The 24817-nt window shown below is 41.6% G+C and overlaps 1 protein-coding gene across 1 annotated transcript in view; it reads right to left on the bottom strand.

Annotated features, from left to right (window-relative positions):
* Window positions 1-12354: 12354 nt before the first annotated feature.
* Window positions 12355-24817, bottom strand: part of LOC138175984 (proline and serine-rich protein 2-like) — a 70607-nt gene continuing 58144 nt past the window's right edge. Inside the window, exons 3-4 of the mRNA XM_069106644.1 lie at window positions 17600-17852; window positions 12355-15436 (exon numbers count right to left, since the gene is read on the bottom strand). Of these exons, the coding sequence (XP_068962745.1) occupies window positions 14388-15436; window positions 17600-17852 (1302 nt within the window). The 3' untranslated portion in view covers window positions 12355-14387. The remainder of the gene's footprint in view (window positions 15437-17599; window positions 17853-24817) is intronic.

Genomic DNA, 24817 nt, shown 5'->3' with positions numbered 1-24817 from the left:
GAGAGAGAGAGAGAGGGAGAGAGAGAGAGAGAGAGAGAGAGAGAAGAAGAAGAAGAAGAAGAAGAAGAAGAAGAAGAAGAAGAAGAAGAAGAAGAAGAAGAAGAAGAAGAAGAAGAAGAAGAGGGAGAGAGAGTCACAAAAACCTAGAGAGAAGAGATGAGGATTGAGAAAAGGCCATTAGATTTATCAATTAAGAGATTATTGGTAACTTTGGAGAAAGCAGTTTCAGTTGATTGGTGAGGTCCAAAGTCAGATTGCAGAAGGTTTAGAGGTGTGAGAGGAGAGGAAGTAGCTCCTGCTTCACTAAAACATCCTTCAACAACACAGTCATCTACAAGTCATGTTAAGTCATTAGAAGAAGATTTTGCTGGAAGATAGTTATGCATGAGGAAGATCTGGAATATATCAAATAAATTGCCTGTTTAGAACCCAGGATCCTGAAGGCAGGGTGGTTTATTTTAGCTTTACAGTGTTATAGTGCTTAGCCCACACTGTGTATCAAGGGTACTTAATAGCTTTCAGTGTGACAATTGTTGTCCAGTGCCAGGGGTAGTATCCCTTAAGTACCATATGAGGGTGCCGAGTCAAAATGAGCCCTCTATCCCATTTCATGATGTGGCAATCCTTGTATACTACAGGAGGACAAGTTGGAGCCAGAGGAGGGCTGGGTTCTCTCACCACCAGCACAATGAGTTATCCATAACTGTGATGCAGGAAATGATGTAATTCAGTGAAAGGCCATGGAAACCAAAAGGTTCCATTAATCATGAAAATGAGCCACAAAGAGGGCCTGTCAAATCCAAGATGAATGGTAACATTTCTCAATGCCCCCAGTGATAGATAGTCCCACTGTTGATTAGCACAATGGAAAATAAAACAACGTGATGGGAGACAAATGGAATCAGAGAGGGCAAATATTCAAGCTAGTCCGTAGTGGGTAGGTGTGTATGCCTCCTAAGCTGACTGATTCCAGGCAGTGCTTCCTAGCCTTCTAAGCCCACTCCCTGCAACTACCGACAACTTTTAGACTGTGGAAGGAGAGTAGATAAAGATGATCGTTTTGAACACATCTTTTCCTTTGTGGAGTGTAGACATAATGAGTACAGATGTAAGGATCACAAAGTACCTCCAGGTCTTGGAGTGTGGCCTATCTACATATGAGAGGACAACAATGTAACTAAGCACATGGAAGAAACAATGATCTTGCCTCTGGGCTGAACTTGTCTTTGCTTCACCCCTCTTCCCCCTGCCCCCCATCTTTTCTTCTCTGAGACTTAGAGTTTGAAAACTGGGGAACCTCAATTTCCAGAGCTATTTGGTAGTTTTCAAATTGCTTATTGTTTAGACTTAAGAGATGAAAATTTGGGAGGTATCCATATACCTGACCATATAAAATGCTGACCATAAGTGAGAGTGAGCTCTCTGAAACACCCTAGCTCTTGGACTAGTCAATCAATCAACAAACATTTATTAACCGCCTACCGTGTGCCAGACACTCTGCTAAGTAGCGGGGCATACAAAAAGAGACAAAAGACAGTCCTTGTCCTTGAGGAGCTTATAGGAAGAGGAGTACAAAGGAAGCCCAAGGGCATTGGCTGATCTTTGGTACCCAAGACTGAGAAGATCTTATTGGGTGGACTTAGTAGCCAAGGGAGAAAAAGATATTAGAACCCAAGAAGAGGCTTTGGGGTGATTCCTCTACAAGGGCTTCTGCCTTTCATAAAATAAGTTAACGATGACTATGGACTTTAAATGAATAAATCATGGCAGTGTCTGCTATTTCCCCAAGGAAAGCACAGACAAGCAATTTAGCTTAGTCAGGAACTGAGGGGTGGAAGGACAGGAAGAGAAGGTAATAAGTATTTATTAAACAGCCTAGTTTGTGCCAGGCTCAAGGTCACACAGCCATGAAGTGTCTGAGGACAGATTTGAACTCAGGTCTTCCTAGCTCCAATCCCAGAACTCTATCCACTGTGCGGGGGCATATGGTAAGGGTGATTCTCTAGGGGATTTCCCCCAGTAGAGCAGCATCTGACCCAGCATTGTTTGGCAGAGGCTGCCGGGTTCAGCACACAGAGACTGTGAACAGAGCACAGCAGCGTCTGCGGGAGCAGTGTCTTGAAACCATGAAGTGAAGATCAACAGGTTTAGAAGGGGGAGCATGCCTGGCAGGACCTGGGAAATAGAAGACATCAGACAGTCCTGCAGTGCTGTGGGCGTGAACTGCTCTCCTGTCCTTCCACTGGTCACTCAGGCTGTTTTCCCATGTATGCTATCTAAAATGTGCCCAGTCTGCTTGCCTCAGTTTCCTCACCTGTAAAATGAAGACAATAGCATCTATCTCACAGTGTCAGGCGAGATAATATTTGTGAAGTTCTTAACATGGAGCCTGGCACATAGTAGACACAGTACAAATGCTTATTCTCTTCCCTTTCTTCCCCCTTCCCTTTTTGCCCTCTGATGCTGTATTAATTTGAGGGGAAGTACACTCAACATTTATGGGGGAAGTGTTAATTGCAGCTTTTTTTGCTGCAATACTTCATTAATGCCTCTGCTTTGAAGAAATCATGTCATGCCACTGACTGATAAAGGGAAACACTTCAGTGGGGGCTTGTGACCTATGATTTTAGATGCTAAAAGTTATTCTAGAGTATCTAGAATAATAATAATGGCTAGAATTTACATAGTACTTTAAAATTGCAAAGGGCTTTACAAATATGTCATTTTATCCTCACAACCACCCTGGTCCTATTATTTTCCCTCTTTAAAGATGAGGAAACAGAGAAGTTAAGTGATTTGTCCAGGGTCAAACAGCTCATAAGCTTCTGAAGCTAGATTTCAAACTCAAGTCTTCCTGACTTCAGGTCCAGCACTCTGTCACTGATAGACAGTGTTGGGGTGTTCCCCCAGCATTACATAGACATGCATATTGGGACCTTGTTTAGAGGATACAGACAATTTCTTATTGATTTGCAGTGACTCGTATGGCCTCTGAGATGGTTGGCTAGCTGGGATTCAGGAACAAAGGCTTTAAAAAATATATTTATTTTTAGTTTTCAACATTCTCTTCTATAAGATTTTGAATGTAAAATTTTCTCCCCCTCTTTCCTCTCTGTCCTCCCCAAGATGGCATGCAATAGGATACAGGTTCTATATATGCATTTTATATTAAACATTTTCACATTAGTCACATTGTAAAGAAGAATTGGGACCAATGGGAGGAACCGCAAGAAAGGAGAAACAAAATAACAACAAAAAAGAGAAAATGGTCTGCGTCCCTCCGCATTCAGACTCCACGGTTCTTTCTCTGGATGTGGATAGATTTTTCCATCATGAGTCAAGCATAGCCTTTTGTTGGAGGAGCTGGCCCTTTCCATCCATGGTCTATAAAAATGAACTGGCCGATTGGCTGCTCCCTTTTTTTTTTTTTTTAAACCTATTGGCCTTTTCTGTGTTCAGGAGACAGATAAACCAGAGTGGATTTACATGGGGGATGAGGGTTGGGATAAGTTTAGCATGGTGCCTGGAACATGGTAGGTGCTTAATAAATGTATATTGATTGATTGATACCTCTGCATGTACAGTTTCCCTCCCCCAGGAGTTGATAATGGCTTCTTTGGAGGGGAAACACATACATGGGACTTACTTGTGCTCTCTCAGGTCAGAGCCCAGACACATGGGAGATAAGACATGGCAGTAGCTGGACCACTGATAGTTCCTGCAGAAGCAGATGTATACTCACTTACATGGGTAGTTGATGGATAATGCTGCTGAATTCCAACCTCCTGTGTAGAGGAGGGAGGATTTTGAATTCCTAGGTAGCCTGACTAGGCCTGGTGGTAAAAGGGGATTATTGTGAAGCAGCTCCAGCCTGTTTTCCCTTCCAGGGCAGTCCAAGCTCTCAGAAGGTCTTTGTGGTATTAAATAGGGACTCATTGAAATGTGGGAACTACTATTTACTGTATGTTTGCTGTATCTGTTTATGGTCACTGTATCTGTTTATGAATTCTTGTGAGTCCTTTTTTCTTCTGCATTTTCTCTGGGATAAAATAAAGACCTTAATCCATGATATAAACTGATTACTTTGCATGCTTATATACAGGAGATGGAAGCCCAGTTATGCACATATGAGAAAGCCTACACATGAGCTGTGCCTAAGCTTTATTTTGGATTTCCCTAGAGTAATCTCAGGGTAGGGACATAATGTGCCCAAAGAGAAAATTACCCTTGTGGGTGAGGACCCCAGGATTGGACCTGGCCCATGTAAGCCCAGCATATTTGGGGATTTTTGTCATTCAGTCATTTTTTAGTCATGTCTGACTCTTTATGACCTTATTTGGACTTTTCTTGGCCATTTCATTTTCCAGCTCATGTTGTGGATGAGAAACTGAGGCAAACAGGGTTAAGTGACTTACCCAGGGTCACACAATAAGTGTTTGAGGCCAGATTTGAACTCAGGAAAATGAGTCTTCCTGGCTCCAGGCCTGGCACTTTGTCCATGGCACCACCTTGCTGCCCCAGTCTTTGAGCTTTTAACAGCATGAAAATGACAGTTGACTCAAGACTACACTTGTTAATATTTTGAGGCTAAAGTTTATGAAGTGTGGTCCATTTATCAATGACCAAGTTGTTCCCTTTGGCACTAAAGTACTATGTTCATCCCAGTGGCCAGGGTCAGACCCACCAGCAACCAGAACAGTGGCTGTGTATCCTACTGAAGGGAGAAGGCAGGAGAAATTCTTCACCAAACTCATTACTTAGAAATAACTACACTTTCCAGTTCTTACTCTTTTGTCATATTCTAGGTGAAGCAGGCTAGGAGCCCAAGGCCCTGAGTCAGACCCAGGAGGCATTCTGCCATCAGGTAAGATAGACAAGGGCTCCAACCCACCAAGTGTTCCCATTACTGTAGTACTAACATGCCCTCCTGTGAACCTGTGGGTGGGCCAGAGGAAGGGGGCAGACTCCAGGGATTAGCAAAGGGACAAATTGAGAACCAGCAAAGCTGATAGTCGTCCTCAGTCAATGAGGTGAGTGTTTTACTTGGTGAAGTGAAGCTAAGAGAATCTAGGCAGCAAAGATGTATATTAAGGTATAAAAATTAAATTAAAAAATTAAAACTATAATAAGGGTTGGCATTAACGTTCCCCCTAACCTCCTCTTACCTCTGATGTTGCTAATTCCACCACGTTCACAATCCTAAGGTCTTGCCCTTTCCTCCCTCATATCTAATTGATTACTACAAGCTGTCCATTCTACTTCTTCCCAATCTTATCTGTTTTCTGTTCCTCTGCCATTACCTTAGTTCAGGCCTTCTTTACTGTCTTCCTGACTATTGGGAAGCTAGGTGGTATAATGAATAAAATGTTGGACTTGTAGCCAGGAAGATCTGAGTTCAAATTCTGTCCTAGACATTTATTAGCTGTGTGCACAAGTCACTTTTCTCTCTGCCTCAGTTTCCCCATTTGTAAAATGGAGATAATAATAGCGCCTTTCTCCCAGGGTTCTTGTGAGAATCAAATGAAATAATGAGAAGGAAACAAGTATGGATTAAGCACCTAGTGTATGCCAGGTAGTGGCAGTTAGGTGGCACAGTGGATTGAGTGCCAGGCCTGAAGTCAGAAAGACTCATCTTCCTAAGTTCAAATCCATCCTCAGACACTTACTTAGCTGTGTGACCCTGGACAAGTCATTTAACCCTGTTTGCCTCAGTTTTCTTATCTATAAAATAAGCTGGAGAAGGAAATGACAAACCACTCCAGGATCTTTGCCAAGAATACCCCAAATGGGGTCACCAAGAGTCAGATGTGACTAAATACAACAATGTCAGATGCTGTGCTAAGTGCTTTAGAAATATTATCTCATCTGATCCTTAAAGTGATGCTTTGAAGTAGGAGCTATTGTTATACCCATTTTATAGTTGGGTAAACTGATGCAGACAGATTAAGTGACTTGCCCGTGGTCATATAGCTAGCAAGTATCTGAGGCTGCATTTGAACTCCAGTCTTCCTGATTCCAGGCCCAGTGCTCTATCCAGAGTCACCTAGCTGCCTCATGACATATGTAAAGTCTTTTGAAAACCTTTAATGCTATATAAATGCTAGCTGTTGTTATTGTTATTACTGCACTCGCCTCCTACAGGGTTTCTCTCTTCTAATTTATCCTTTCTAAACTTTAACCTCAAAATATGAAGCCTGAAGTCAACTGTCATGTTAAGATAGCGGGTTCTCATGGACTGAGTCCCATCCTGAAGGCCTCACCTGTAAGGGCCATTTCCTCTTTTGGTGCATTATGTTCCCATCCTGAGGTTACCCTGGGGAAGCTTCCAAACAGCTGTCTGCTGAATCATCTTTCTTCTGGTCTACATTCCCTTAAATGTCAGCGTTCATGCTTCTTCCTGAGCCTGGAGGCAATCCTGGTTCTTGAAGGTTATGCCAGCAGAATATAAATTCTGGCCACTAAGATCCACCAAGGAAAGGCTTTGAGTGTGAGCCCAGTGACTGGCTGTGTCTATCACCTAGGATTGGCTCAATTCAGGAAGGCTCGTCACCAGGCTAACTACAGTCTGACTGATGCCCAAAGATGGTCTCCACTGAGTCGTGGTGGAATTGCAATCCGTCTCGGTGTAGGGTGTCTCTGTACCAACAAAAATTACACATACTTGGAATATTGAAATGTAGCTTGTCCTAAAAGTCTCAATTAAGGTTTAAGGTTTAGAAGCTTTAGCAAACTTAAAGCTGCACTAAGACTTTTGGGACAACCTGTGTCTTAGGCATGTCACATCCCTTATCAAAAACATTTAGGGGCTCTCTGTTGCTTTTGATGAGGCAGCCAGATGGCTCGATGGATAGAGCACTAGGCCTGAAGTCAGGAAGGCCTGAGTTCAAATCTGGCCTCAGAAACTTACTAGCTGTGTAACCCTGAGCAAGTCACTTAACCTCTGTTTGCCTTAATCCACTGGAGAAGGAAATGGCAAACCACTCCAGTATCTTTGCCAAGAAAACCCCATGGACAGTATTAGTGTGCTGCAGTCCACAGGGTCATGGAGAGTCAAACATGATTGAACAATTACTTTTGAGGTCAGCTGCTTAAATTATGTACCTTATTTGCGTAGAGGAAGAGACGTGTAGATAGACACTATTTTCCCCCCATATTAGTCATGTTGTGAAAGACACAGACCCAAAGGGAGGGAAAAACATGAAAAAAACAAAGTGATAACAGTATGCTTCAATCTGCATTCAGATTCCATTAGTTCTTCCTCTGGATGTGGATAGCATTTTTCACCCTGAGATAGACAACAGTATTAACTAACAAATAAACATGAGTAACCCTGGCCTCCAAAGAAATTCTGCTTCCCTTGTATTTAGCTTTATCTCACCTGGTTCAGATTTGTGCATTTGCAAATGATTTCAGAAGATAGGCTTTCTTGTCTTCCTTAGTAAGATCCACGACTGGGTAATTATCCAGGGGTGAGGAATTTGTGGTCCTCTAGATCCTCAAGTGTGGCCCTTTGACTGAATCCAAACTTCACAGAACAAATCCACCCCTAGCCTAGACAGAGCTGACTTTCTGGGGATAAATGTATTTTCTCTGGGACAAAGAGAGGTATTCAAATGAGGTGAACCAAAGAATTGTCAGTTAGTCTTGTTATACTGCCCTCACTGAACAAATGCGTATATTCCTGTGGTTTATTTATCCTTCCATAAACTCCACAATTAGCTTATGCTGGACATAGCTACTTCTCTCTCTTGAAACCCTGAGCTGACAAGCACAGCCACCAAGTAGAAATTTCTTTGCCCAACATTCAAGGTGCTCTCCTGTTTGGAACAGTCTTATCTTTCCAGCTATATTGCCAAACTCAACATACTCTATGCTTTGGCCAACCTGATGTAGTCGGTGTTTCCCAGCTGTGACAAGTGCCCTCTAGTTTTTGTGTCTTGCCTGCACCATTCCTGGAATACCCCCTGTCCTATCTTTGCCTGAATTCTTGCCCATTTTAGAGCTTAGCTTAAATGCCTCCTCCATGAAGCCTTCCCTGATACCTCTGGGTGGTTACAGTCTTTCTCCTAAGACTTGGGATAACATTCTTTTGTAAGTAATGTACTTCACCAAGATACATATCCCTTGAGAGCTACATAGAGACATCAAGGGAAGTAGTGGATAGAATGCTAGACTTAGAGGCAGGAAGACTTGAGTTCAAATCTTGCCTCAGACATTTACTAGCTGTGTAACCTGGGGTGACAACTTCTCTAAACAGGTTTTCTCCTGTGCAAATGGGGATAATAATAACACCTATATCTGAGGGTTGTTGTGAAAACTAAAAGAGATAGTATACATAAAACTCTTTGTGAACTTTAAAGCTTGTGTGTGTGTATGCTTCATATATAAATCTTTGTTGCTGTCACTTTTCAGTCATGTCCTCTCTCTGTGACCCCATTTAGGGTTTTCTTTTTCGAATTGGGGAGGCAAGGCAATTGGGGTTAAGTGACTTGCCCAAGGTCACACAGCTAGTGTCAAGTGTCTGAGGCTGGATTTGAACTGAGGTCCTCCTGACTCCAGGGCCGGTGCTCTATTCACTGCACCACCTACTTTCCCCCATTTAGAGTTTTCTTGGCAGATTCTGGAGTGGTTTTGTCCTTCTCCAGCTCATTTTACAGATGAGGAAACTGAGGCAAACAGGCTTAAGTGACTTACCCAAGGTCACACCGCTAGTGTCTGAGACTGGATTTGAACTCAGGAAGATGAGTCTTCTTGACTCCAGGCTTGGTGCTCCATCCACTCACTTGGCCACCTAGCTGCCCCACATATAAATGTTAGCTATTATTGTACCCCTATTATTCTACAAGCTCCTTGAGGACAGGGAGCCCATCATATCTAAACTTTGTATTTACTCCAGCAGTTAGCACTGTGATCTATGCATCTGGGGAAAGAAAAGTTTGATGGAATATTAGGAATGAAACCTGTGATAGCACATATTCCCATCCTATTTGACAAAACTTTTTTTGTCACTCTATCAACAGTTTACTATGAGACCTTGGGTAAGTCACCTCTCCAGGCCTCTGTTTCTTAACTTGCAAGGTGAGAAGTTTGGATTCAATGACTTCAAAGGTGCCTGTCAATTCTAAAATTCTGTGATTCTAAGTATCAGACCCTAGATTTGAACCTAGGTCTTCTGACTCCAAAATCCAAGCCAAGGAATGCTTTCCTACTTGAAATAAGTCATGGAGACAAGGAAGCCGAAAAGGGCCACTGACTTACACACACAGGCAGGCTGTGAGATACACACTGCTTCTACCAGGTGTTTTCTTCAGGAGAGGCTCCTATCGAATTTTAATTCACCTGATTCTCGAGAGTAGTCACTTCTCATTAGCAGTGAAAAGTGAGAGCTGGGTCTGAATCTTGTTAATACTGGGGTTATGGGCTCAAGCTTACTGCCCAAGCCAGACTTGATGCTGAATATTGCATGACCTTGGGCATGGTATGTGCTGCTAAGGGGAACGTGGGGGTGAAGTGGAGAAAGTGCTGAAGGGGAGGTACAAGCTCTGAGTACAAATCCCAACTCTGCCATTTTTCTCTAGGACCCTAGGCAAGTTGCTTCACCTCTGATCCTCAGTTTCCTCATCTGTAAAACGAGGGGATTGGACTAGATGGCCTTTTAAGTCATTTCCAACTCTTGGTCCATGATTTTTTTTTTCTTTTTGGTAATGTGGAAAAGCATTTGAGGGCTGAAAGTTATCTTGAAGGGGAAAGAAAAGTGTACTATTGTCAAATTCTCTCATTTTGAGAAACATCTAGAATTTTTTTAGGGATTCTTCTTTTTGAAAAGGAATGTTTTAAAAAAAAGTAGTCCCCTTTGTTCAAAGTAACTGTCATAGGTCAGAGAGTAAAAAAATGAGACATAAGGCATCGGATGGGCTGATAACTAATGGGGTATAATATGGCTTCTAGTAATGCTGCTTCTTTTTAAAGTCTATGGCTGGAGAGGACAGCTAGGTGGTATAGTGGATAGAGCACCAGTCCTGGAGTCAGGAGAACCTGAGTTCAAATATGGCCTCAGACACTTACTTAGCTGTGCGACCCTGGGCAAGTCACTTAACCCTGATTGCCTCAAAAAAAAAAAAAAGGTCTAGGGCTCAGTTTGAATTTCAAGGTACTTCCAGATTTCCCAGGGCATGATGATTTACAGCTCCCTCCCCCTTCTCCCTCCCTCCCCCCCCTTCTTTTTCTCACTTTTGAAATAAAGATCCTGCTCAACTAACAGACATTAATAATGGAGACGCAAGAACGCAGTCTCTACTTTGAAGAAGGAAAAAAGAAAAACAAAGAAAACATGGTGAAGAGAAGATGCCAAAAACCTGTTGGGTAACTTGTCAGTTTGTTTAAAAACGTAAGCCCTCCACAGTTGAACTTGCCCTCTCCTGCTTTTCTACCGACTATCAGCAGACAGTGGAGAAGAGGAAAATGTTGGAAAAAGGTGGATGCTATTCCACTGGTACAATTTGCTCTTGGCCAAATTTCAGGAATACAAGAAGTCCTTTAGGAAAAGAAATGTTTATTAAACTTGCTATATTATATAAATAACACTCATCATACTTCTACCAGGAAAACATTAACAGGAGAATGACAAGGTCTGACAAGGGTCAATTACACAGGGCTACATCTCCTAGGCCTGACCCATCCCACCCCCATCCCATGCTCTTCCTCACCAGCCATCCTAAAACTGAGAATAGGCATCGTACAACACTGAACCCCTTTGTGCCCTTTTAGCAAGGAACTTTACCCATAAGGAATTTATTTTTAAAATCATGGAAAAAGGCGGAGCTGTCTTCTTAAAAATGCAAGCCTTTCAGTTCCATCGGGCATCACTCAAACACAGCCAAGTTCTTCATGCAAGCTACTTTCTGTTGGATACCTTAAGCCAAAGACCTTTCCATCAGAACATTCCAGAATGAAGGATCCCACACAACCAGTCTACTAAAAAAAAAGTCAGTTGATTTTGAAAAGTCAGGTTTAGGCATAAAGCCCTTTGCTTTTTTGATCTCATTTCACTGGATTCAAGGTAGCTAGAAGTAGAGGGGCCAAAGGTTCCCAGACTTGGAAAGCTTCCTACACTCTGGTTCCTGACCTACCTTTCCAGACTTAGTTTACATCATTCCCCTTCAAGGACTTGACAATTCAGCCAAACTGGCTACTATTAGCTATTCCCCCAACTGACATTCTTTCTAGTCTAGTAAATTCTTCTCCTTGAAAATGTGGCTGTAATAGGAACTGAGTGTGTAAGTATGCTCATGCCCACTGGGTGTACATGGAATAAGGAAGTGTGGTTAACTATTATCATTCTGCCATTTGCAGGGGAAGATGGTGCATCCCTCTGGTACAACCAAGCAAAGCTGAAGGCACAGGCTTAGATGAGGGATATCTGTTAGGGACTGTTTCAAAGGCAACATGTGGCTGGATCAGGAAAACTGAGTGTTTTAAGTGTGCCCCCTTTTTGATGTGTTTTGCTTTGGAATGAAATCCCAACATTTAATTTAAATGGCTACATAGCTAGCATTTGTATAGCATTTTAGCAAATTTTGTCTTATTTCATTCTCATAATAGCCCTGGGCAGTAGGTGCTAGCATTATCCCCGTTTTAGAGATGAAGAACCTGAGGGTAGATTTGAACTCAGCTCTGATGTCTATATACTGCGCCACCTAGAGGCTTCTCATTTGAACTGAAGCAGACAGGTCAATTGCCCAGGGTCACAGAGTCAGTATAAGTAGCAGAGGCTGGGCTCCTCCTGACTCCAGCCACAACACTCTATCCACTCCACCACTTAAGCTTGTCCTGGTTTGAACGAATTCATTTTTTTCTTTTTTGGAGGGCAAATGAGATTGAGTGACTTGCCCAAGGTCACACTGCTAGTTTTTGTGTTAAGTGTCTAAGGCCGAATTTGAACTCAGGCCCTCCTGACTCCAGGGCTGGTGCTCTCTATTCACTGTGCCACGTAGGCGCCCCCAAACTAATTCATTCTTAAATATGGTCAGATCACCTAGTTATGCAATAAAAAATATATAACTGGAAACTAAAACCTATAACAAAAACAGGTTCATCAGAAGGTACAATTTGAACTTGACATATATATATATAACATACAGCTTTGATCACTATATCTTGACATAAAAAGCAAGATTTCAAGCTAACAGAGTAACAGTGGGTATAATAAAAAACCAAAATAAATAAGTTAAAAGAAAAAAAGAGGGTCTGATAGCAGTATAATGACTTGGTTTTAACCTTAATAAACATTTGAGTGCCTACTATGTGGAGGGCACTTTCAAAGCCCTGGTTTAAAAAGAAAAAAAAAACATCCTCTTGGACTTAAGAAAATCTCCAAGTTTATTTTTCAAAGAAACATCATGAAGATTAATATACTAAAATAGCAAAACTCATCTCAAACTCAGTGAAATTACTGGATGACAAAGATTTAAAACAACCAAAGACAAAGCAACCTCGCCAAGAGGTTATGTTACAAATATAGATTATTTTAAAGTTTCAGCAGTGTCAAGACCCTCAGATTCAATTGATGGAATGTTTTCCAACTTCTTACTTTTCAATGATTAAACAGAGTGCATCTTGTTCTATTAACAGAAATATGTCTCTGACGAATCACTTAGACATCCACTGCCCACAAAGCTAACTTTAAAATAAGCTATTAAAAAGGCTGTGAAAATTAAATGCTTATTTTAAATAGTATCCAGATTCCATAACAAATGAGATTAATTCGTGGGGGGAGTGGGGTGAGGTATTAAATACTGGTGGTTTTAAGTACAATCTTTTTATATAATTTATGAGGCAAGTTGAATACTATGGAAAATTTCCTTCACAGCACATTTAAAAGTTTGAATTTAAGCAACATTTACAGGAAAGAAATAGCTGTGCTACCATGATGGTTAAGAGAGAATAATAAAAGGCTGTGCCTGGGTCTTCTAGTTCAGCCCCTCCCAATCTATTTTTAAAGGTTTAAAATTCCATCCTTGAATAGTATTAATAAACTTGTTCTTGGCTACAACTTGGCATATAAGACATACAACAGGGAGAGAGAGTCAGTTCCTTTTCCTCACCCTTCTTATTATATAACTGCTAACAAAATTCAGAGACTGTTCAGGGAATACCATCAGCCACTGGTCTTTGTGTCCACTTTTATCCCCAAAACACTTCTGTTCTTTCGATTCTTTGGTGGGGGGTGGGGTCGTGGAGGGGAGCATTATAATTGGGGAGAAGCAGAAAATAGTATGAAGGGAAGAGCCACTTTTGAGCTGCAGAAATATCACAGGAATGGGACATATCAAAATTAGAAACTGGTTATGTATTCAAATCGCCTTTGGGTTTCTTCTGTTTCAGTCACCCCCAACAGAAGGCAGCTAAAAGTACATCAAGGCTATAGGAAGAAGAGGCTGTATCCTGTAGATACTGAATGGGGACTCCATCAGAAGTCAGGAAGCCACATACAGATGTGTGTGTATGGGTGTTCCCAGTCTGACGAGACTTGTTTTCTTAAAAACCACCATCCTTATCAAAGTCCTCCCCATTCCCTCTCTACTCTCCAAACTGAAATTATAGTAATACAACTATAAAGCCTTCACTTAAATCTTAAAAAAAAATTCTCATGCAACCCAGATGGCACATTCATTTGCAGGGGGTGGGGAATAAGTACATGTTTTGGGCTAAAACAAGCCTCCCCTTCCAAAACAGATATCCCAGGCACAATAAGGATCAGAAATATGAACAGAAGGCCTTACTTAAAAAAAAAAAAGATGGAAGGAAAAACACAGATGGTATAGTCGGAACTGGTATTTCAAGCCAGGTACTTCAGGACAGAAGATGATTATGAGGCCAGGAAGCAAGTGGCTCAAGAATGCCAAATAAAAACAACAACAACAAAAAAGGTTATGGCATTTACAATCCATGAAGTCGATGGGTTTGAAAGGTCTCTTGCCGGTTCTCTGCCTCCTTCCCCCTTTCCATTTCTTGGATTTTGCCTGTGTGTGGAAAAAGGAAGACTCAGAAGTGTGGCAGGAGGCATATCTTCCGCAATGTTCAAATAGGGGATTGTAGGGCAGCAATGTCAAATGGTGATGACAGCTAGAACCAGTTTTCCTGGAGCCTCCAAGCCCACAAATGGCACAGCAATCGGGAGCTGTGTGTTGGCCTTTAAGTATTTATATTGATTACAGACCAAGTATCTCCCAGACATCTTCGGTGAGGTGAAGTCTGTTACTCTTAACATTTCTTCCCCTGGCTCTTTAAGGGGGAGAGGAATGTCGTGAGTATCATAACCATTCTGCCAGACTGGGCTAGCCCATCAGAACCCCCTCTTCTTGCAGCAACCCTCGCTGCATCAGCCATCACAAAGTTTCCTTTAGTAGCCCTAGCTTCCTCAGAGCCTCTCGCCGAGCTTCTTCTGTGGAACCCCGGCCAGCAAACTGCACAGTGATGCCTTGGGGTCGGAATCCTACAGCTCTTGGGAGGGAGCCTGACCGTCTTCTGACATCTTGGCCCATGTCTGGCTGCCGATGTTCATAGAAACTCTTGGCGGCGTTCTGCCGTGTGATCTTGTTGGTAAGAGCCGAATCTGGGCGGAATGTTATCGTCTTGCCAGTGGAGACAAAAGGGCTGGGCTCACTCTTCAAAGCATCATGGATACTCTGGAAGCCATTGGGTACAGCTGGGGATTGTTCTGTTTGTACAGCCTTGGAACACTGATCGATACTCCTTTGTCTTCCTTTTCCTGGGCTGGGGGCTTCCCTCATGAAACTCAACTTGCTCATTGCCTCACACATGCCCTGCTCAGGGAGCAGACTCCTCTTTTGGTCAGTTGGCTCATTCTTCTGTAACCGTTCTTCCACTTCCCCTGGGGCAAGGAAGGCCACCCCATTGATGTTGGCCAGAACCTGGGCCTTGCGTTCTTGGACATTGACTGCTGCTTTGGAGATGGTCTTGTTGAAATCCTTCCCGGCACTGTTAGTGACACTGATGTTGCTTGGGAAACGATGAACCTTAGGGGCAGTCTGGGAAGTTGGGCCATGCCGGTGCCATGGGGAGTGCTCTCCGTTTTGAGCAGATGGTGAGGCAAAGGTCCTACTCTTCCATCCATTGAACCTCCCTTCCACTGAAGTGGATGTAGGGGATGGGCCCTCACTTCCTGCCCATCTCTCAGAGATCCTCTGAGCTATGACAAGTGGAGTGGGTACAGAGTGGAGGAGTTTTGGGTGCTCTGCTGGGGGAGAGGACGAGAGAATCTCCTTCCTGGGAGACACTGAGGCTGAGGCGGGAAGGGGAGGGGCTGGAGGAGGGGTGCTTTCAGGAAGGGTGGAGTCTGGCAATGAAATGCTGTCAGCTGCTTCTTTTTTGTCTTCCAGGGAGGGTACTTTATCTTTCTCGATACTTTCTGATTCTGAAAAATGAGATGAGAGAAAACCATCAAAAGTTATTTTCCTAAGTGAAAGTAAATCCACCGATTCCTTTACACTGAATTTTAAATGTTCTTAAAGGTTATTTTTTTAAAGCTCTTCTGTTACCTGAGTTCCCTTGGCCTCTGTTTTTCTTAGAGCGTGGCCAGGTTAGTGATGGTAAAGGGAACAAAAAGACAGAACCTCGAGTCAGAAGACTTGGTCTGAGTCTTGGTTTTGTCACTCACCGTATACGCCTTGTTACTCTCCGAGTCTCCACTCTCAATTGTGAAGCATGTTGTATGGCAGAGATAGGAACCATACGAACAAGTTTTGAATTGTCCATTAACTTGTTACCATCGAATAGGAGGCTCAGAACCTGCCCCTGCCATTTTAATAGAGGGGGAAAATAAACACCAGAAGGTTAAGTGGCTTATTTAGAAGCAACTTCAATTAGATAGTTCAATGTAGCCTCTAGCTGATCCTAGATGAGGTAGCCTTGAGTGCTTAAGCTAAAGATTTCAATAGCAGGGCAGGTCTGTTTGATGTCTCGAGCCAATGCAATTCACCCATCAGAAGTATATTTCTGAGAAGTGCCAGATGGTGGTTTCTTACTTGATAATGGGCCTAAGTTGCTATCAAAGAACTTTGGGGCACTCCCTTTTGCAGAAGGCACCTTTTCTCTGTTGCTAAATACAGCATGTTCCCTTCTTGATTAGTAGGGTAAGGAAATAAACTGTTTGCTTGAAAAAAATCACATGTCTACATAGACACAACAGTATTTATGTAAAGCTATCTCACAAAAGGCCATTTATGTTTTAAAATACTGCGGCAAATCAAAGTTTGAAGAAATAACCATGAAGTTAAAGCAATAACTTCATGGGAGATTATCTGCTACCATCCTTCTAAAACTTTTTTTCCCAGAATTCTTGAGATCCTGCAACCGGAGGAGGTTGGGCATACTGAGAGAGAATGGAAAGGAATGCCTCACTCTGCTGCTTCATCATGGCAGGGATCTGCTAAGGCAACAGGGCACATGGTCTGGTAGGACCTACCAAGACAGATAGGCCTTGAGTACAATTGTGATGATAGATGTCTTTTGTTCATGGACCAGTGTTGCTAAATGCAAAGAAGCCCACTTTTCTATTCTCAGAGACCATATACTAAGTTGTAGAGGTGTATGATCTGTATCTATGAGGGAATGTCTATGGCAAAGAAATTATATATCCTGGATATATTGAAGGGGTAGGCATTTTTCTTTCTGATACTCTAAAATGGCAATGGTTTCTCTCAGCCAACAGGAAAAACGCATACAATAGTTCCTTGTCCATATGCTTCTTCTTGCTCCCCACTGGAATGAAGAGAAATGGTATTCTCCATACAAAGTAAACACTTCCATTTCTTAAAAACAGTGTGAAGGGTTACCTTCGAAATCATGGCAACCAGTCAAGATAACTTTGGGTAAGCTGTCTGGGATAAAAGTTGGTGAAAACTCACCACCAACTTCCAAACAGGGAAAGAAAGGCAGACTCTTAGGACCACTGGAACAAAGAACGAGAGCTGACAGAAACCTCAGAGGACATCTAGTACAAAGCCCCCATTTTACAGATGTCAAAACTGAGGCCCAAAGAGGTACATAATTTGCCCCAGGTCAAACAGCATTAGAGAGAACATTCAGATCTGGGTCCTTCTGATTCCAGAGCTAGAGCTCTTTTCTATTATTCCTCATGATAAATTTGGCATAAGTTAGAAGGCACTGTTTGGTAGGTATGTGTTGTGCCAATCCTTGATAGAAATTTAGAAACTCTCATGAAAAAAAGTTATTTATAATAAAATTTTAAAAGTTCTTTGTATACCTCCTTATTCTGTTTGTGATTTTAGCCCCTTTAGGGACTTTTTTACATGTCTCTTTAATCATAGGGGGCAAGAAAAGGTGCTGGCTTGTCTGGACAGTCCAATTACCATAGGCATGTTTCATCCATATGAAAGCACACATTTAAAACTTGACAGGCCTTGACAAGTTTCTGCATTGGCTAGCACGAGTGAAGGGTGTGTGTGTGTGTGTGAATAGTAAACAAAACCTTTTTGTGTGTCCTGAGGAATATTAACTGAGTCAACGGAAACCTGGAAACAGCCTTGTTAGTTTGTATTTCGTGCTGCACAATCACCTGCTGCTTGGGCCACGTGCCGAAGGCATTTCCCTTCTTGATCCTCAGGTATTGGCTTCACCAAGTCAATGATATCTTCTGGCTCAGAGTGACTGGAAGTGCTCTCTTCCAGTGACCTCGGGGAGTGACAGTGGATGCCACTGTCATAAAGGGCTTCTTCCTCCAAATCATCTTCTAGGGAATCAATTGTCTCTTCAAAAAACAGGATGACATCCTTCTCTTCATGGGTAAGGTGTTTCAGGCTTTCGTCATCCTACATGTTGGGTGGGGTAGGAGAATGGGGGAGAAGAAAAAAAGAACAGATCAGTGGTTTTAATGAAGTGGAAACAGCCCCATAAAAGAGGGGTCAACATACAATTGAGATAGGAGTCCACTGCTGTCTGAAATTCTGGATTGGGGAAAGAGGACAGGAATTAGCTTGCCCGCCCCACAGAGTAGAAAAAGGTTTCTTATTTATGGTAGTGACTCCCCACATGACCTTAACTTGCTTGCCATTTTACTTGCCTGAAACAAATATTACCATTCAGATAAAGCCAACACAGGCCTATGGGGGGGGGCTGGCATAGGCAAGGAGGCGCAGTGAATACAGTACCGGCCCTGGAGTCAGAAGGACCTGAGTTCAACTCTGACCTCAGACACACAGACACACACACACACACACACACACACACACACACACACCCCTAGCTATGTGACCTTGGGAAAGTCACAACCCCAATTGCCCTAACTTCCCCTCTCCAAAAAAAAAAAAAATAGCACAGGCCTATAGGAGTATAGGCGTATAGTATAGAAGTCTCATTCATTAGCTTCTTGGGAAATACCAGTTTTTGTCTTATTTTTCTAGTATTTATTGTTGTAACCTCTAAGCTTTATCAGAGAAAAAGAGAGGGAGGGAGGGAAAGAGGAAAGAGAGAGACAGAGACAGAGAGAAGAAAGTCAGACTCTAATAATAAAATACCTGTTATTCCTGTTTCAAACATGGGGAAAACTAAGGGAGATTAAAGTTGGTGGGGCCTGCCTAGAGATATGGCTGTTACTGGAGGTCTGAAAGGCTTCAGAAGGGCTGTCAACCGAAATCTCTCTTCCATGAGCCTGCCATGGTATAAGGACACACACTGACACTGTTTCAGAATAATGTCTTGAATACATTATAGCCAAATCCTAATATACTGCTATTGTGGTAGTAGCCTTACTCCTCCAGCTGCTAGTACCCCCACCCAATTCCTCGTTTTGATTTGGTCTAGACTTTTATATGAACATGTTTCCTGTAGGGACTTGCTTCACTTTTGTTTTTGAATCCCCAGTGCCAGGCACCTACTAGGTGCTTTGTAAATGTTTGTTGACTGACTGATAAGACCCCCCTCCATAAAGTGGTTGTTTAGTTGATCTACTAAGAGGCCAATCAGAGGGCTAGTGATGATTAATTAGCATCTGAACTGCTACAGCAAGAATTCCCCTGAGTATGAGTCTGCTTATAACGTCACATTGCTTAGAAGTGCGCCTTCTCCTCCCCAGCAGATTTAACTAGAACGACTCTGATTGATAATCATGACATTTGATGAGAAGTTACAAGGGGAGGAAAGTCTGGGGCATGAAGCAAAATTTATCGGAAAGAAAGCAATCCTGGTTAAAACTCAGATGTGGGGCATATGGATACTAAAAGAAGAGGTTAAAGAAGTAAAGAGATGAATTTTTTTTTTTGAGGAGGGAAGGCAAGGCAATTGGGGTTAAGTGACTTGCCCAAGGTCACACAGCTAGTTAAGTGTCAAGTGTCTGAGGCCAGATTTGAACTTGAATTCTCCTGACTCCAGGGCCGGTGCTCTATTCACTGTGCCATCTACCTACCCCAAGAAACGAATTCTTTTGTTTAGGGATGCCCTCCCTCTGAATTTAATTTAACTCTAGCCATTTCTCTCCTGTCACATCCTCTAGATTCCAGGTTAGTATGATTTAACACCCTTCTCAGAGATTTAAGAGCTCTCCAAATGCTAACAAACCTACTTTGACAACACAGACAAACAGAATCTGAAAGTGTTCCTCTCACATAGCCCCCACTTACTAAGGAACTCCATAAACGGATAATCATAAACTCTCACCTTGACAATTAATTTTTTTCAATGAAGAAACAATTGTTTTCTCTCTCTCCCACCTCCCTCCCTTCCCCACTGAAAAAAGAAAAGACAACAAAGTTCTTATAATAAATAACCATAGTCAAACAAAAGTCCCCTATCCCACTTGCTGGCCTCTGACCTCTTCTGTCTCCAACCCATCCCTTATACAGAAGCCGAAATTTTCCTAATGCACAGGTTACTTCTCCACTCAGAAACTTTTAGCAGTTCCTCACTGCCTATTGGATAAAATAGTAGCTCCTAGGCCTGGTGTTTAAACCTCTCCACAGTCTGGTCCCAACCACACTCTTTAGCCTAATTATATATGACTTCTGTTCACGTAGCCTTCCCATATTCTACATTCTAGTCAACTGGCCTACCTGAACTTAATATGCCACTCTCCGCTGACCTTACACATCTCCCTTAACAATACTGTTTCATTCAAATCCAGCCTCAGACACTTAACATTTATTAGCTGTATGACCTTGGGCAAGTCACTTAACCCCAATTGCCCTGCCTTCTCCCTTCCAAAAAGACCAAAAAAAAAAAAAACCCAACAAAAAACAAACTTTCATAATAATGTGATGAATAAAATTATAACCAAAGCTGAATATTAATATTATCTGAATATCTAATATTATATCCCACCACTATTCCTTGAAGACATGCCATTTCTGTCTTTCAGAATCATTCTTACTTCATGATTCAGCTCAGATGCCACCTCCATGAAGCTTTGCCCAATGTCTTCAGCTAAAAGAGACCTTTCTCTGCCCATTATACCCTACTTTGTATAGTTAGTTAAGTAGAAAAATATTAAATCCCCCTTGCTCCCCCACTGAGTAGAATATAAGCAACTTAATCTTTGTACTTCCAGAGTCCAGCATTGAGCCTTGTACATAATAGGTACTTGAAAGATGTTTATTAAATTAGAATTACTTAATGAGAAAATGGTATAACTGTTGGTCAGATTCCATAAAAACCAATTTAACCCACATTGTAGCTGAAATATGTACATTTAGATTTACACACAAACATAAAAACAAGATTAGGAACAGAATATCTTAGGAAAAGTATATGTCTATATGTGTATGTATGTGTATATATGTATATGTGCATGTATATATCAATATCAATATATAAATATATCCATGCTCAGTTGGAGCCTTGGGGTGGTGGGGAGGGGGGAGGAAGGGGGAAAAACTACAAAGTAAAAAGTGTATAGCAGAGAACAAAAGAAAACTTATAAGGAAGCAAAGATGAACACCTTTCAATATAACATAGCATTTAATGTATAGACTTTCTTAGTCTATAATGATAAGTTATTGCTATATATTCTGAATCTTCTATGTTCTGCTGTGCATATGACATGCTTTTTTCTTATTTTATATTTAAGTTCAATATATTACTTTATAATGTTTCTTTTCTTTTCCTATTATGTATTTAAGTTTTAGTATTTGTCTAAAATAAAAAAATTTTAAAAATAGATTTACAAAACAAAACAAAAAAATGTAGTGGCAAACAACTTGCCAGGTACAGCAAAATGTTTTGACAAGGAGTCTCATGCTTGTTAAGACCAGTAGAATATAAACTTACATCATATGAGGCAGCTAGGTGGTACAATAGTACAGAGTGGTAGGTATGGAGTAGGAAGAGCTGAGTTCAAATCTGGCCTGAGGCACTTACTAGCTGTGTGACCCTGAACACATTATCTAACCTCTATTTGCCTCAGTTTCCTCAACTGTAAAATGATGACAATAATAGCATTTATCCCTTAGGATTATTGTGAGGACAAATGAGTTTATTTTTATAAACATTTATAATCTTTGAAAACATATACACTTAGTGTAGTATCCAACACATACTAGGTGCTCTATAAATGCTTATTCCATTCTTGAATTCTGGGGCTTTTTTTCATCTTTGTCTTTTCATGGCCAGTACCTAGCACAATGACTTTTACATAGAAGGGTCTTAAAATTGAACTGCTCCTCTGAGGTCCACCTCTCATTCATCAGATTGGTAAAGATTACAGATATGGAAAGTGATCATTATTGGTGGGGTTGCTAGAAAACAGGCAGACTAAAGCAGTGCTGGTGGAGCTGTGAATTGGTCCGGTGTTCCTGGAAAGCAATTCAGAACCCTGCCCCCAAAATGGCTAAACCATCCCTACCCTTTGATCCATAAATATCACTACTAGGTTATACCCCAAAGAGATCAAAGAAAAAGAAAAAAGACTTATATGTACAAAAACGTTTATTGTAGCTCTTTTTTTGTAGTAGCAAAAAACAAAAACAAAAAACCCAAAACAAACAACCCTGTAATTTATGGAAGTATCTATCTGTTAGGAACAGCTAAGAAATTATGGTATGTGAATATTATTAGGGTATGGAATATTATTGTGCCACAAGAAATGATAACATGGACAATTTCAGAGAAAATTGGCAAGACCTGTATGAATTGATTCAGAGAAGAACTGATGCAAGCAGTGAAAAGAGAAGTGATTAGAAGCAGCAAAAACAATTTATACATTATAAAAAAATAAAACCTAGCATTTACATAGCATTTAAAGGTCGCAAAAACATCTTAAAAATATCATCCGACTTTTTCCCAGTCCTCATTCTCCATGATTTCTTTGCTGCCTTGGAACTGTTGATCACTCCTCCCTCCTCCATACTCTCTTCTCTGTAAGTTTTTGGGATATTATTCATTCCTGATTCTCCTCTTATTTATCTGACCACTCCTTCTCTGTGTCCTTTACTGGGTGTAACCTCGAAAAAATGTTAGTCCCTGACCTGGATGATGTCTTACACAGAGTCCAAGTGAAAAACAGGATCCTTTAGGTAGATATTGCTTACAGATGATATTGTGCCAACCCTGAAGTATTACAGGGCCTTTTCATTAATACTGAGGATTATTCAAAAAAGACTGGCCTAACAAACTGTACAAGAAAAATTAACATAGATGAAAAATGCCACTTGTCCACACAAGGACATGCAGTTGGAAAGGCAGTCTATTCAAGTTATTGTAGCTGTACTTATATCTAGGAAAGGGACCATTGATAAGCAATAAATCATGTCAGAATTGAAGAGGAAGCAGAGAGTGGGCAAAATTGAATTTGGAAAATAGCAAAGTTGTTCCTTGGGGCAAACCCACACCTTTTTAATACAAAGGAACTTCCAGTGATGCCATATAGTCATCATAATCACCAAAGAATCGAAATCGTGGGTGACCTCAATGTCAATGGAGATATAGGTGGTGGGATTACAGAGCACTGGGATATCTCCATGCCTGACCAATGAGGAAGAAATAGCACAAGGTATATTACTAAGGAAATATGTAATGTGAAAAGGGGGCAAGCTGGTCAGGTAGCAAGAGTGAAGGACAGGAGATGGAGAGCCTAGATGCTCCAACAAGGTATCTTATACATACTGTAGCATGGAAGCTTCTTGAAGGTCATGGTACCCATAAATTACAAAACTGTCTGGAGGACAGCCTCCAGAAAGCAGGATGGACCCTATGTAGCGGGTCTATGGAGCACACGGACAAGAATTTCACAGCGACAAGTTGGAGGGGTTGTGGTTTGATGGAAGCAATGGTCATATAGCTAAGATCTCAGAGGCATTGAAACATTCAGGTATGGATATAGAAAATGATATCTTTGTCTTTTAGGCATCCTAAAATTAGGTTAGGGACTGGATCTAGGATTTCATTGCTATGGAGAACTCCTGGAAGAGAGAACTCTCTCTCTACCAATGCAGATCTAAACCCTTTCTTCACGGTTTTTAATGTAAAGCCTATGGCCCCATTCTGGGAATCATGTTTTAAAATGTACAAAATACACAAGATTACAAAGGAAATAAATTATATTGAATCACAATTACCAAAATTAAGAAAAAAAAACCCCACCACCAAATTCATAGAGCCCTGCCTTAGAGAATTGCTTAGGACAATGGGAGTTTAAGGGACAACAGATCCAGTATGAGTGAGAGGCAAGACTTGAACCCAGACCTGCCTGGCTACTAGGCCAGTCGGCTTTTTATCCACCATGCTCTACTGTGTCTTTTGAACATAGTATATTTAAAAAAAAATTCTTTAAATATTTTTTCAAAAGTGTTTCTTAAAGTAAAATGCAAAACACATGAAACACATTTAGTCACAAATCCCTGTTCTAGTAATTTATTAAAATCTGGAAAACCACTAAGACAAGAAACCCACATATTCACTTTGAATGCTGGTTCTTAGAAGAAAAACAAATTTTAAATCAGGGAAAACAGAAGAATGGAGAGGTAGATAGTGGCTTCTATGGAGCTTCAGGGCCTTTCAGTGATTGATGGTAATGGTGTTTTAGCATGTCCAGGTCTTCTTAGGGCTTTCCTGTTCTTTTTTTTTGTTGTTGCTTTTTGGAGGGGAGAATGAAGGGCAATTGGGGTTAAGTGACTTGCCCAAGGTCACACGGCTAGCAAGTGTTAAGTGTCGGAGGCCAAATTTGAACTCAGGTCCTTCTGACTCCAGGGCCAGTTGTCTATTCACTGTGCCACCTACCTGCCCCAAACTTTCCTGTTCTTTCATGCAGGTGGGTCACTAGCCCTTAGCTAAGGTTAGGCTCATTGGTTCACAAATGTAAGATGCCTGGTGATTCCACTCCAGGTTTTTCTGCTTTCTCTTCTCATAAGTACTTAAGCTCCTGAGTCATTCTCTCCCTTCTAGCATTCTCTAGTTGTCACAGGTAGGAAGCAGGCTTTAACCAAGCCTGGCCACCGTTCAGGAACTATGCCTTTCCTCTACCTGTTTCTTCCCCCTCTTCCCCTCCCCATCCCAATCTCCTCTACCTGGCAGTACTCATGGCAGATGGACTCAGATTGGGACTTTGACCTTGGGCAAGTTCTTTGGCCTCTCTTCAGCCTCAGTTTCTTCATTTGTAAAACAAGAAGGTTGGACTAACGGATCTCTAATATCCCTTCCAACTTTCAAAAACAAATGACAAAAACATAACTCTGGCAGTAGCATAAGCAGGAGGCAGGGGGAGAGGGGGAGAGGGAGAGGGAGGGGGAGGGGGATGGAGAGGTAGAGAGAGAGAGAGAGGGAGAGAGAGAGAGAGAAAGAAAGAGAGAGA

The sequence above is a fragment of the Petaurus breviceps genome, unplaced genomic scaffold, assembly GCF_028583685.1.
Source record: "Petaurus breviceps papuanus isolate PSGF00001 unplaced genomic scaffold, PetGlider_PUasm1.0 80, whole genome shotgun sequence".
Classification (NCBI taxonomy): Eukaryota; Metazoa; Chordata; class Mammalia; order Diprotodontia; family Petauridae; genus Petaurus; species Petaurus breviceps.
This window is presented reverse-complemented; position numbering and strand designations above follow the sequence as displayed.